General features: G+C 40.0%; 1 protein-coding gene across 3 annotated transcripts in view; it reads left to right on the forward strand.

Annotated features, from left to right (window-relative positions):
• Positions 1–13,932, forward strand: part of LOC132405406 (sideroflexin-1) — a 75,167-nt gene that overhangs the window by 39,755 nt on the left and 21,480 nt on the right. For all 3 annotated transcript variants that reach the window (XM_059990174.1, XM_059990176.1, XM_059990175.1), the window contains 3 exons: positions 2,687–2,814; positions 5,987–6,036; positions 11,293–11,342. In XM_059990174.1, coding sequence (XP_059846157.1) covers positions 2,687–2,814; positions 5,987–6,036; positions 11,293–11,342 — 228 coding nt within the window. The remainder of the gene's footprint in view (positions 1–2,686; positions 2,815–5,986; positions 6,037–11,292; positions 11,343–13,932) is intronic.

The following is a 13,932-nucleotide window of genomic DNA, read 5'->3' on the forward strand; positions in this document are numbered from 1 at the left end:
TCCAGCAAAGCTGAGTACCGGCATGTGAGATCTTGTGATCTTTTCTGGTTAAATCAAAAACCTCTACAAAAGGGGTCGGCTTATACAAAGGTAACATGAGAAGTCACTTTTTTAGCCTTTAAAATGGGGGGTTTTCTTATACTCCAGGTCGGCTTATACACTGGAGTTTACGGTATTACTGAAACTTCACTGAATAATTCCATATAAATAGTTAATTATATAGAAGTTTAAACAAGCATAGAGAAAGCTAACCTTAAAGAAGAATAACAATTTAGACTCTAATCCAACATGGTATTCAGTCCCAGCTTTGTTGCAGTGGTAGACATTTAACACAGGTGTTGCATTTCAATGAGATGTGGAGATATTCCTCTAGCCAATGGATGGTGAATTTATGGAATCTATTACCACAGGCAGCTGTGGAGACCAGGTTGTTGGGTGTATTTAAGTCAGAGCTTGATAGGTTCTTGATTGGACATGGCATAAAAGGGTACAGGGAGAAGGCTGGGGAGTGGGACTGAGGAGGGGCAAGAAGGATCACCCATGATTGAATCGTGGAGCAGACTCGATGGGCTAAATGGCCAAATTCTGCTCCTATGTCTTAACGGTCTTATGGTCTAAGTTATCATGGACAGTTCCTCGACTTTTATAAGGAAATAGCAGAATAATGGGAGCTGAACAATTAACTCACCTTTTCATAATTTCGTGAATAGAGAAACAATGAAAAATAAAAGTTGAAGAAAATGACAGACATCTTTGATACTGTAAAAGAATGCAAATGTTACCAAAGATTAGCTTTTGTAAATAATAATCTATCATAGGCCTGTTCACTGGGAAGGAGGGATATCCATGGAGGATCTTTTGTAATTAATGTTTGCCCTTTTAAGCCTCCCAATGTTGGCCGTGCAAAGGAAGGGCAAAGTTTCAAACCTGTATTTTCCCTTTGTAAAATAAATACTTGCATCCTGTTTATTGCGTAGCTTTATTTACCTTACAACTGGGAGAAAATATATTTTTCAGATGAATGTGATTTAAGGTACTGAAAGCAAAATCCATATTGGTTGATTTACCAAAATTCATCTTGGCCACATACAGATTATGGGGTTTATTTTAAGCAATGATCTAAGTATAGTGTTGAGCAGTAAATTTTTGAAATCTAAATCATTAAAATTAAATATTTTTGAAAAGTTATGGAAGTTTATATAGGTTTTATTGCTGAAAATTAAGCTATTTACAGTAAATAAAGATACGGGTAATACATTGCCTTGATAAAGTATTCAGCCCCCACCCCCCAACCCTTTGTTCACATAAATGACTATTACAACCAGGAATATTGATCAATTTAACTGAGAATTTTTATTTGTGAATCCCATGCTCCATTTTTCACAGTAGAGCCAAAAAAACAGGGAAAGTTGTAAAGCATGAAAAGCTAAAAGTTCAAAAACACAAATATCAGCAGTTCAAAGGTATTCACCCCCTTTGTTCCATTCTTAGTTGAGTCACATCTCACAACTATTACAGCCATTAGTGTTTTTGGATATTTCTCTAATAGGTTTGCATTATGGGGTGGAGCATAATTGCTTAAGCTGTGCCAGGTTAGTTGGGGAGTGGCAGTGTTCAGCAATCTTGAGGTCTTGCCAGAGGTGTTCAATTGGGTTAAAGTCAAGGACATCAATTTTCTTCATGTGAAGCCACTCTATATTTGCTCTAACACTTTAGTCTCATCTGGTTACAAGACCTTTTTCCATATCTTTGCAGTATCTTCTAAGTGATGCTTTGCAAAGTCTTTACGGGCAAGGATATATGCATGTGTTGTTTTTTTAGCCAGGGCTTCTTCCTTGCCACACTTCCATAAATACTCTTTTTGTCAAAGCCTTAGAGATGGTGAAGCCAGGAACTTTATCTCCAGTTGCAGCCACTGATTTCTGTAGCTCATTCAGAGTGACTTCTGGCATCGCAGTAGCCTCTCTTACAAGGGCCATTGTTCTCTAAGTTTAGAGGGACAGCTTGACCAAGGCAGTGTGACTATGGTTTCATATTTTTTACACTTTTTCATGACGGACTACACTGGGCTCTGTGCCTTTAAGATGGTTTCATACCCTTCCCCAGATTTATGCTTCGCTATTATCATTCCCCTTGTCTTGAATACTTTTTTGTCTTAATTTTACTTTGGTCTGTTGAAAATCTACCATACTGTTGGACCTTACAGGGAGAGGGTATATTTATTCTTATGAATTCATTGAAAACAAATTGGGTGAGTTGGTAAGGTGATAGAAAGTATTGTACCTGAGGAAAGTTAGTGTAGTAATTAAAAAGGGGATTTATTTTTTAGTAAGTTGTTGACAGGCTTTGGAATTTTTCTTTTGATTTCACATGATGCTCAATATTCTTTTATATTAGCTCAAAAATTCTACTTCAATGTAACTTAAGTTTAGAAAATGAGAGTAAAATGTGAAAATAGTTGGGTGCTAAATACCTTTTCCAAGGCACTGTAGCTTGAGAGCAGAGAAAAAGCACTTGAGTAAGCTTTCTTTATATTTGCATTATAGGTTCTTTAAAGATAAATGATAAACTTGCTACTATGGTTCAAAACAAAACAAAACTCTCTTTTTGAAATAAATGCTGTTTTAAAGTTTGAAATACAAAGTCCAAACATTCTGTATTGCCGTAATCTGTTTTTATTCCATAGAGAATTAAAACATGGAATACCAATAACAGATGAGAATGGCAACCGACTGGGAGAATCAACAAAAGCTGCTCAACAAGCTATCGTACAAGTAATCATCTCTAGGATTCTTATGGCTGCTCCTGGCATGGGTCAGTGGTACTAAAAGCAAATAATTTTAACAATCTGACTTACTGAGTTCTGGTCTACACATTTTTGTTTTTTTTTATTATTATTAGTTATTTGCACACTGTGTTGTGGCCAAGAGGATACGTATTTATATTTAGTGTTATGGTTTGTTATTTGAAACATGCCTCACTTGCATTGTGAATAGACGTCATGGTAACTTAACCCACTGGTAAACGTGGATTAAGTGATGATTTGGAAGTTAGTGGTATAATTCTTTTCCAATAGTAGCAACATTTTAAGTTAATTTTTCAGTCTTGTTTGTTTTTTCTGGATTTCATATTTTCAAATGTTGCTCACCATTATATTTAGTTGTCATTGATAGATTTAATATTTCCTAACGGCTTAACAGTACTATAATGAGCTGCAACTCAAGAGGTCAAGCTTTGTGTGTCTTTCAAACTCCAGTATATTCTGTTGTTATAGCTTAGTGGTTCTGTTTGATAAACCAGTTTTAAAAATCTAATCTTGCATAAGAGTAAAATCTCTCAGTAGGGTCTATCCTCCATTATAACAACAAAGAATAACTTTTAAAATGGCAAAACTTAATAAGGTACATCATGGAAGCATTATCAAACAAAGTTAACATCATGTACTTCTGGGTGATTTCCCAGAGATGCCTATAAATAAAAAATAAATAATGGTTTATCAGCAATCAAAATAAAACATATAAACTAACAAAGTGATTGGTCAAGCGTTAGCAGAAACCATTGAGTCAATCATATCTGAGCCTCCAGCTGAACAAGGAATTAGGAAGGAAAGTTAATGAAATTCTAAATCTAAGCTTTTGAGAATTTATAAAGAAAATGCAGTGCTAGTTATCTATCTTCCCATTGTATGCCTTGTGTTTCTTTCCAGATCTTAACCCTTTTCTGGAAAGTTTATTTTCCAATTGTACCACTGGATTTGCATAAAAATGAAGGACACAATTTAAGCATGAATTAGTTTCTGTTAAAGTAAAAGTACAATTACTGATTCAAAGTAAATATTATTATGCAAGTACATGCTGTTTATATCACGATATACTACTCTGACGTTCATTTTCTTTTGGACATTTGCAACAAATACAAAGAAACACGTTAGAGTCAATGAAAACCTACACGCAAAGATGATCAAACAACCCATCAGCAAAATACAACAAATTGTGCAAATACAAAAGAGGAAAAACAAAATAATTAAGATAATTGAGAACATGAGATGTACAGTCTTTGAAAGTGAGTCCATAGATTGTGGAATCAGTTCCATGTTGGGATGCATGAAACTAACCCACTCTTGTTCAGGAGCCTGATAGTTGAGGGGTAATAGCTGCTCATGAAATTGGTGGTGTAGGACCTAAGCCTCCTATACTTCCTTCTTGATAGCAGCAGCGAAAAGGTATCATGGCCTGACTGGTGAGAGTTGTTAATAATAAATGCAGTTTTCCTGTGATAGCTCTCTTTGTAGATGTATTTAATGGTGGGGAGTGCTTTACTTGTGATGGACTGGGCCGTAACCCCTAATTTTTATAGGCTTTTTCATTCAAATGCATTGATGTTCCATACCAAGCCATGATGCATGCAGTCAGATACTGTCCACTGTGCATCTATAAAATTTTGTCAAAAGTTTTAGATGTCATGCCAAATCTTCACAATCTTCTAAGGAAGTAGAGGCACTGCTATGCTTTTTAAAATAATGGCACTTGGGAGCTGTGACCAATTTAGTACATTTAGTGTAGCGATTAGCACAACGCTATTACAACTCAGGACATCGTGAAGTTCAATTCCGGTGCCATTCCATAAGGAGTCTCTGCATGTCCATCCTGTGAAATGTGTGAGTTTTCCCAAGTGCTCCAGTTTCCTCCCACAGTCCAAAGATATACTGAGAATGTTAATTATTTACTTCCTGTTATACCCCTATTGTCTAGAGCAGCAATGAAGGTCCTCCATCTCTAGCGGTGTTTCTTCATCATGTCAGAGGCATCCTCGTGATTTTCACTGCTGTAAATCATGCAAGTCCCAGGTGGAGACTCAAGAATACCATTGCACTCAGATGTAGAAGGTTTCTTCATGGCTGTTTCTGTAACAGCTTATTTTACCAGTCAGGATTGTTAGCCCTGAGCTGAACCCCCAAATTTGGAGGACCGGTGGACCACTCTTAGTCTGTCCTCTACCATTGGCATGGTGATCATATCAAAAGCCAAACAATAGGGCCCTGATTCCAGCCAACATTACTCTCCTGGTCATTGAGGCACGCAAGCTTCCAAACCACAACAAGGTTGTGGTCCTCGTGGAGGGGGTAGGTTAATTAGTCATTGTAAATTGCCCTGTGGTTAGATCAGGTTTGTTGGGATTGCTGAGGCAGCATGGCTTGAAAGGCCTACTTTGTACTGTATTGCTAAATAAAAATAATTAAAATAAAAGTTTGTAAATGTTCTGGATGACATCCTGAATCTTCACAGACTTATAAGAAATTAGAAGCACTATCATGCTTTCTTTGTAAAGTGCTGGACTCAGAACAGATCCTTTGAAATTATAATACCAAGGAATTTAAAGTTACTGACCCTCTCCACCTCTGATCTCCTGATGAGTACTGGCTCATGGTCTGTAGTCAATACTCAGCTCTTTAGTTTTGCTGACGTTGAGTGAGAGGTTGATTCATCTTGATTCAGAATGTTGCCTCACGTGTACAGATTTACAAAGATAATTGGGAGAATGAAGAAACAAGTGGCCTAAATCTATACAGTTTTTAGATTTGCATTTGCTCATTGTTAGTGGTAATTTATCTACCCTTGGCAGTCTGCATATACAGTATCAACAAAATACCTATCCTAACATAGTTTTGTGAGGTATTGTGATTCTGCCCATCCTAATGGTCGGATTATGTGGGTTTAAATGCTTCCAGCTGGAAAACAAATGATATCCTGACCATACTATTACATTTCGTAAATACTTAACAGTTGCAAAATTCTACAAAATCTAATTATTTTATATTTAGCATGCCAAACAACTTGCTGCAAATGCCTCATACCATTTATATGCGACTATTTTGTTAATCTTAAATCCAAAATAAGATTGAATCATATTGTTGCTAAAACTTAATGTTTGTTCTGTCTTAAACTGTGAACAATGTAGTGTATGGACTTTTCTTAATTATTTTTAGCTATCCCTCCATTTATAATGAATACATTGGAAAGGAAAGCCTTTTTAAAGGTATGTTTCTTTGAAATTGTCTTTACTATTGCTTAACACTTTACAATGTTTATTGATATTCAGTTTGCTACTACTTTGAAAAAACAATCATTATGCAATACACGACTAGCTTTTTATTCTTGAGATGCATGAAGTGAATTGAAATCTTTAAAAAAGGTTTCATGTTATCCATCGTGTGTACAATGTAGATGAAACAATTTTGAAAATAAATTTAAAATTATTAGAACCTGGTCTATGAGCCTAGTTAAACCTAGAGTGTGTGAATACCCAAATTCCAAATGAAAATGAGAAAGAAAGGATGTTTTACTAGCATGATGATATGCAATACAGTGGATTAAATTAATGTAATTGTAATTCTTGTTTTGCTTGACTCTAACTTGGTGGTCTTCCATCTGAAGGGAGAGATAAAAGTCCACATTTTATTGATACAGAAGATCAGGCTAAAAATATACGCTGAAGGAAAATCAAATCTGTGCACGTTGACATAGTTATACAGTCAGCTGGCAATGCACCATCTTAGACCATAAGATATAGGAGCAGAAGTAGGCCATTTGGCCCATTGAGTCTGTTCCGCCATTCAATCATGGGCTGATACAATTCTTCCAGTCATCCTAACTCCCCTGCCTTCTCTCCATACCCATTGATGCCCCGGCTAATCAATAACCTGTCTATCTCTGTCTTAAATGCACCCAATGACTTGGCCTCCACAACTGCCCATGCCAACAAATTCCACAGATTTACTACCCTCTGACTAAAGTAATTTCTCCACATTTCAGTTCTAAATGGACGTCCTTCAATGCTGAAACTGTGCCCTCTTGTCCTTTAATCTCCTACCATGGGAAATAACTTTGCCATATCTAATCTGATCAGGTCTTTTAACATTCAGAATGTTTCTCTGAGATTCCCCCCTCATTCTCCTGAACTCAAGGGAATACAGCCCAAGAGCTGCCAGGCGTTCCTCATACGGTAACCCTTTCATTCCTGAAATCATTCTTGTGAATCTTCTCTGAACCCTCTCCAATGTCAGTATATCCTTTCTAAAATAAGGAACCCAAAACTGCATGCAAGACTCCGTGTGGTCTCACAACTGCCTTATAGAGCCTCAACATCACATTCCTGCTCTTATATTCTGTACCTCTAGAAATAAATGCCAACGTTGCATTTGCCTTCTTCACCACTGACTCAACCTGGAGGTTAGCCTTTAGTGTATCTTGTACAAGGATTCCCAAGTCCCTTTGCATCTCTGCATTTTGAATTCTCTCCCTATCTAAATAATAGTCTGCTTGTTTATTTCTTCCACCAAAGTGCATGACCATACACTTTCCAACATTGTATTTAATTTGCCACTTCTTTGTCCATTCCCCTAAACTATCTAAGTCTCTCTGCAGGCTTCCTGTTTCCTGAACACTACCCACTCCTCCACCTATCTTTGTATCATGGGCAAATTTAGCCACGAGTCCATTAATAGCATAGTCCAAATCATTGACATACATCATAAAAACCAGCAGTCCCAACACTGTTCCGTGTGGAACTCCACTGGTAACCGGCAGCCAGCCAGAATAGGATCCTTTTATTCCCACTCTCTGTTTTCTTCTGACCAGCCAATGCTCCACCCATGCTAGTAACTTCCCTGTAATTCCATGGGATCTTATCATACTAAGCAGCCTCATATGTGGCACCTTGTCAAAGGCCTTCTGAAAATCCAAGTACACCACGTCTACTGCATCTCCTTTGTCTACCCTACTTGTAGTTTCCTCAAAGAATTACAGTAGGTTTGTCAGGTTTTCTTTTCAGGATCTATGCTGGCCATGTGCCTCCAGGTACTCCATGATCTTATCCCTATCAATCGATTCCAACAACTTCACAACCACTGATGTCAGGCTGACAGGTCTATAGTTTCCTTTCTGCTGCCTCCCACTCTTCTTAAATAGCAGAGTAACATTTGCAATTTTCTAGTCATCCAGTACAATGTCAAAATCTTATCGATTCATGAAAGATCATCATTAATCCCTCCTCAATCTCTCCAGCTACTTGCTTCAGCACCCAGGGGTGCATACCAACAGGCCCAGGAGATTTGTCCACCTTCAGACCATTAAGCTTCTTGAGCACCTTCTCAGTTGTAATTTCCACTGCACTAGCTTCACTTCACTGACACTCTTGAATGTCCGGTATACTGCAGATGTCTTCCACTCTGAGAATTGATGCAATATATGCATTCAGTTCCTCTGCCATCTCTGCATCTCTCATTACAATATCTCCAGCGTCATTTTCTGTTGGTCCTATATCTACACTTGACTCTCTTTTACCCTTTATGTACTTGAAAAAGCTTTTAGTATCTTCTTAGATATTGGTCACCAACTTCCTTTCATAATTTATCTTTTCCTTCCTAATGACCTTCTTAGTTTTGTTCTGCAAGTTTTTAAAAGCTTCCCAGTCCTCTGTCTTCCCACTAGCTCTGGCTTTCTTGCATGCCCTCTTTTGTTTTTACTTTGGCTCTAACTTCACTTGTCAGCCACGGTAGTGTCCTTCTTCCCTTTAGAAAATTTCTTCTTATTTGGAATATATCTGTCTTGCACTTCCCTCATTTTTCACAGTAACTCCGGCCATTGCTGCTCTGCTGTCGCTCCTGCAAATGTCCCTTTCCAGTCAACCTCGGCCAGTTCCCCTCTCATGCCATTGCAATTTCCTTTGTTCCACTGAAATAGCGATGCATTGGATTTTATTTTTTCCCTCTCAGATTTCAGTGTAAACTTGATAATTTTGTGATCACTGTTCCCTAAGTGTTCCTTAACCTTAAGCTTTCTTATCACCTTCAGATCATTGCACAACACCCAATCCAGCACAGCCAATCCCCTGGTGGGCTCAACAACAAGCTGTTCTAAAAAGCCATCCCTTAGACATTCCACAAATACTCTTTTTCTAGAGGTCCAGTACTGACCTGGCTTTCCCAATCCACTTTCATGTTAAAATCCCCAACGATTATCATGACATTGCCTTTTTGACACACCTTTTCTATCTCCTGCTGTAATTTGTAATCCACATCCCAGCTGCTGTTTGGAGGCCTGTATACAACTGCCATTAGGGTTCTTTTACCCTTGCTATTTCTTACCTCAACCCATAGAAACTCTACACCTTCCACTATGTCATCTCTTTTCAATGATTTAATATTATTTCTTATACACAGAGCCACACCACCCCCTCTACCTACTAACCTATCTTTCAGAAACACTGTTTATCCTTGGATGCTTAGCTCCCAATGGCAGCCATCCTTTAGCCAAGTTTCAGAGATGGCCACAACGTCATATTTGCCAATCTGTAGCTGAATTTCAACATTGTCCATTCTATTTCTTAAGCTGTGTGCATTCAAATATAACATTTTCAGTCCAGTATTTGTTGCTTTCTGTTTTAACTGCACCATGCCTCTATTGCCCTGTAACTCATGCCTCTGGCTGTGATTAAGCCTCATCTTCTGCCTGTTCTTTCTATAATCTCTGTTGCACACGATCTTTGATTTATTGGCAACACGAGTGAATCTGCAGATGCTGGAAATAAATAAAAACACAAAATGCTGGCAGAACTCAGCAGGCCAGACAGCATCTATGGGAGGAAGGGGTGACGACGTTTTGGGCTGAAACCCTTCATCAGAAGGTTTCCTGATGAAGGGTTTCGGCCCGAAACGTTGTCACTACCTCCTCCCATAGATGCTGTCTGGCCTGCTGAGTTCTGCCAGCATTTTGTGTTTTTATTTCTTTGATTTATTTCTGTTTTTCCCTTCCTGAACCCTATCACTCCAGTTCCCATCTCCCTGCCAAATTAGTTTAAAACTCTCCCTAACAGATCTATTATACCTGCTAGGATATTGGACCCCTTTGGGTTGTACCTCCCCCAGAAGAGGCCTCAATGATCCAGGGATCTGAAATCCTGCCCCCCACATCAGTCTCTCAATCACGCATTAATATGGCTGATCATGCTATTCTTGCGCTCATTAGCATATGGCACAGGCAACAATCCTGAGATTGCTATCCTGGAGGTCCTGCTTTTCAGCTTCCTACCTAACTCCCTGAATTTTCTCTTGAGGACCTCCTCCCTTTTTCTCCCTGTGTCTGCACCCGATCCGAGACATCCCAAACCCTGGCACCTGGGAGGCAGCACACCATGTGGGTATCTCTGTCAGGCTGATGGAACCTCCTGTCTGTTCCCCCTCGCTATGGAATCCCCTATGATTACCGCATTCCTCATCTTCCTCTTTCACTTCTGCACCACGGAACCAGGCTTAGTGCCAGAGACCCAATCAGGTCATTCCCCTGAACTGCATCCAAAAAGAGATCATTACTGAAGGGGGTGGCCACAGGGTGCTCTCTACTATCTGAGCTCTTCCCTTCGCTTCCCTGACCGTTAGCTTTCGCTGAAGCCTGAATGAGTCAAAGCCTCTTGCCACTGGCCTACTCCTGACAATGGCCACTCCTTTTATCCCTTCTGTACTTTTATTTAGTTTGTCGAGTTCAGTTGCTGCTGCTGATAGGCCCCGCACAATGGCCTAACACCCGCGAAGCTCTCGTTTTCTTTGGAGAAAGCATATCAAGAAGCAAAATAATCACTCCGTAATGCAGAGAGCATGTTTCATGGTAATTGAGAAATGTGGCTACATCTCAATGACACAAAACTAGCTTGTTAGAAAATGGATGATTTTTCAATTTAAAAATATAATTATTTGAAGCAATTAATTTTTCTGTTGTTTTTACCTTCTAAAATTATTTTCTAGCCATTAGAATATTTATTGTCAAAGCCCAAATGATTATGCTTCACTTAGCCTGTATATGAGAAAGCCAAGGAAAGCACGATTCTTTTGATTTTCCATTTTTTAAATTTTGTAAAAATCTTTTCCAAGTATTGAAGTGCACAAGAAACAGATTTTATTAGTCTGCCCATTTGTGTAAATATTTACGCACATACTGAGAATGAAATCAGGACCTATAATCATACGAAAGAAACAGCAGTTTGCTCGGTGTAGAGGAAGAAAAAGATAGATTAAGCATTTCAGAAAACCTTTCCCTTTGGCTGCAGTGGTATATTTACAATATTGTTTTAACTGACCAGTTAATTCAAAGGTTATCTTAAAAGTAATAATTTTATGCTTTCTGATTCTACAGTATGTCAACAATCCAAAAGTTAGCAACCTTGTTCTTCTATTATTGTTAATTAAATGGATTTGCAGACCGAATATTTATAAAATTTTTGTTTCTTTCATTTTTGTAGCGATTCCCCTGGATGAGTGCACCAATTCAAGTGGGTTTGGTAGGAATCTGGTGAGTAGAAGAATCTTAAAATCTCCCTCTTTTATATACCTAACCATGTTAGTTCTAAATTGAAGGTAGATAAAGACCAACCTTTCCAATTAGTAGTTTTTAATAGAACATTTCCATTTTACATGGCTCATCAACAATCTAAATGAAAATAAATTTTGAACAATAAGTTTTGTATTAAGTTCAAGTAAATTTCATTATTGAAGTACCTGTATGTCACCATATACAACCCAGAGATTTATTTTCCTGCAGGCATACTAAACAAATCTATAGAATAGTCAATTTCTATAGAATATAGCAATTTTGAAGTGAGTCTTCCAATTTGCTCCATTGCCCAGTCTTGCTGGGATTTCTCGGCGTAATGCTTTTGAATCACTTCCTGGATTCTATGTCTAGAATCCTGTTAGTTTTAAGGAGAATTATAGGATAACAATTTTGCTTTAGTTTGTTGTTGTTGTTAATATTTTTAAAATAACCTAAAATTCATTTCATATTTTAATAGTTCTTGTGTTTCTAGATCAAAGATGAAAAGACTATTGAGAGCAATAACAAATTTTACAACCAACAACACCCCATCCATCAGCTTTCCCAACAGTCATATTCCTGTTAGGAGGGTATGATGGCAGGTGTTGTGATGGAAATGAGAAAGGTTCTTTGGGTCTCAAGGCAAGAGCTCTGGACACACAGTTTTAATGATAAGGAGTTTATTTACAAGGGGAGAAAAGGCTTGGGAACAACACAAGCGGCTACAGTATTCGTACAAACGTGCTTAAAATAGAGGAGCGTGGGAAGAGTTGGGTCTGCAGTACAATACACAGGAAAATGGTGTGGGGACGGAGTACAGGTACACATACAAGCAGGGGAAAAGTAACTACAATACTTGCCCCCCCCCCCCTTGGCTATGGGCAAGCACGGCTCTTTGCTAAGGGGACAACAATAAATGCTCCCACAACCCTGTTCAATGCATACCTTACCCGGAGTGAAGCAGGGTGGTCCCTCGAGGATGGCAAAAGAGAGCGAGCCAAGCACATGCTAAGGAGGTGCTCTGTGAACTGTACGGGGCTATTAGCAAACTGCAGAATACACATCCTGATGGTCTGTTTATTGTTGCCGGTGATCTTAACCACGTGAACCTTAAGTCATTGCTCCCCAAATTCCATCAGTATGTGGACTTTGCAACGAGGAGGGAGAACGTGTTGGACCTGGTTTACACAAACATCCCCAATGCATACCGGGCAGAGCCTCGCCCCCACCTCAGATACTCAGACCACATCTCTGTTATGCTAAACCCAGCATACAGACTGCTTGGCAGGCGCTCCAGACCAGTTCAGAAGCAGGTGAAAACCTGGCCAGCAGGAGCCATCTCTGCTCTTCAAGACTGCTTTGAGCACACAGACTGGCACATATTCACGGAGGCTGCAACCAATGGCAACTGTACCAACTTAGAGGAGTACACAGCATCAGTGACCAGCTACATCAGCAAGTGCATTGATGATGTTACTCTGTCCAAGACCATCACTATACGCGCTAACCAGAAGCCATGGATGACCGCAGAGGTGTGTGCGCTGCTGAGGTCCCATGACTCCGCCTTCAGAGCAGGCGACAAGGCAGCACTAACAACAACAAGGGCCAAACCATCCCCAGCCATCAGAGGGGCAAAGCGTGCACATGCCCAGCTAATCCACAGCCACTTCCAGGACAGCGGCGACACGCAGCACATGTGGAAGGGCATCCAGGACATCACCAATTACAGGACAACATCACCTGACTGTGCAGGTGATGCCTCCCTCTCAAATGCGCTGAATAACCTCTATGCCCGGTTTGAGGCAGAAAATGACGTGGCAGCGAGGAAGTCCACCCCTCTTACAAATGACCAGGTGCTGTATCTCACCATGGCCGACGTGAGAAGAACCCTGTGCAGGTCAACCTACGGAAGGCTGCTGGACCAGACAACATCCCTGGTAGAGTGCTCAGAGGATGTGCAGACCAGCTAGCAGATGTTCTCACTGACATCTTCAACATCTCCCTGAGCAGTGCCACCGTTCCAACGTGCTTCAAGGCTGCCACCATCGTCCCCATGCCAAAGGAGTCTTCAGTGTCCTGCCTAAATGACTACCGTCCCATTACACTTACATCCATCATCATGAAGTGTTTCGAGAGGCTCGACATGAGGCACACCAAGGCCCTGCTGCCACCCCTCACTGGACCCCCTGCAGTTTGCGTACCGTCCCAACCGTTCAACAGGTAACGCCACTGCCACCACCCTCCACCAGGCCCTAACCCACCTGGACAAAAAGACACATACATTCAGATGCTGTTCATAGACTTCAGTTCAGCATTCAACATAATCATCCCTCAGAAACTGATTGGAAAGCTGAGCTTATTGGGCCTGAACACCTCTCTCTGCAACTGGATCCTAGACTTCCTAACTGGGAGACCTCAGTCAGTCCGGATCAGGAGCAGCATCTCCAACACCATCACACTGAACATGGGGGCTCCCCAGGGCTGCATGTTCAGTCCACTGCTGTTCACTCTGCTGACCCATGACTGTGCAGCAACACTCAGCTCGAACCATATCAACAAGTTCACCGAT

This window comes from Hypanus sabinus, chromosome 15, assembly GCF_030144855.1.
Source record: "Hypanus sabinus isolate sHypSab1 chromosome 15, sHypSab1.hap1, whole genome shotgun sequence".
Classification (NCBI taxonomy): Eukaryota; Metazoa; Chordata; class Chondrichthyes; order Myliobatiformes; family Dasyatidae; genus Hypanus; species Hypanus sabinus.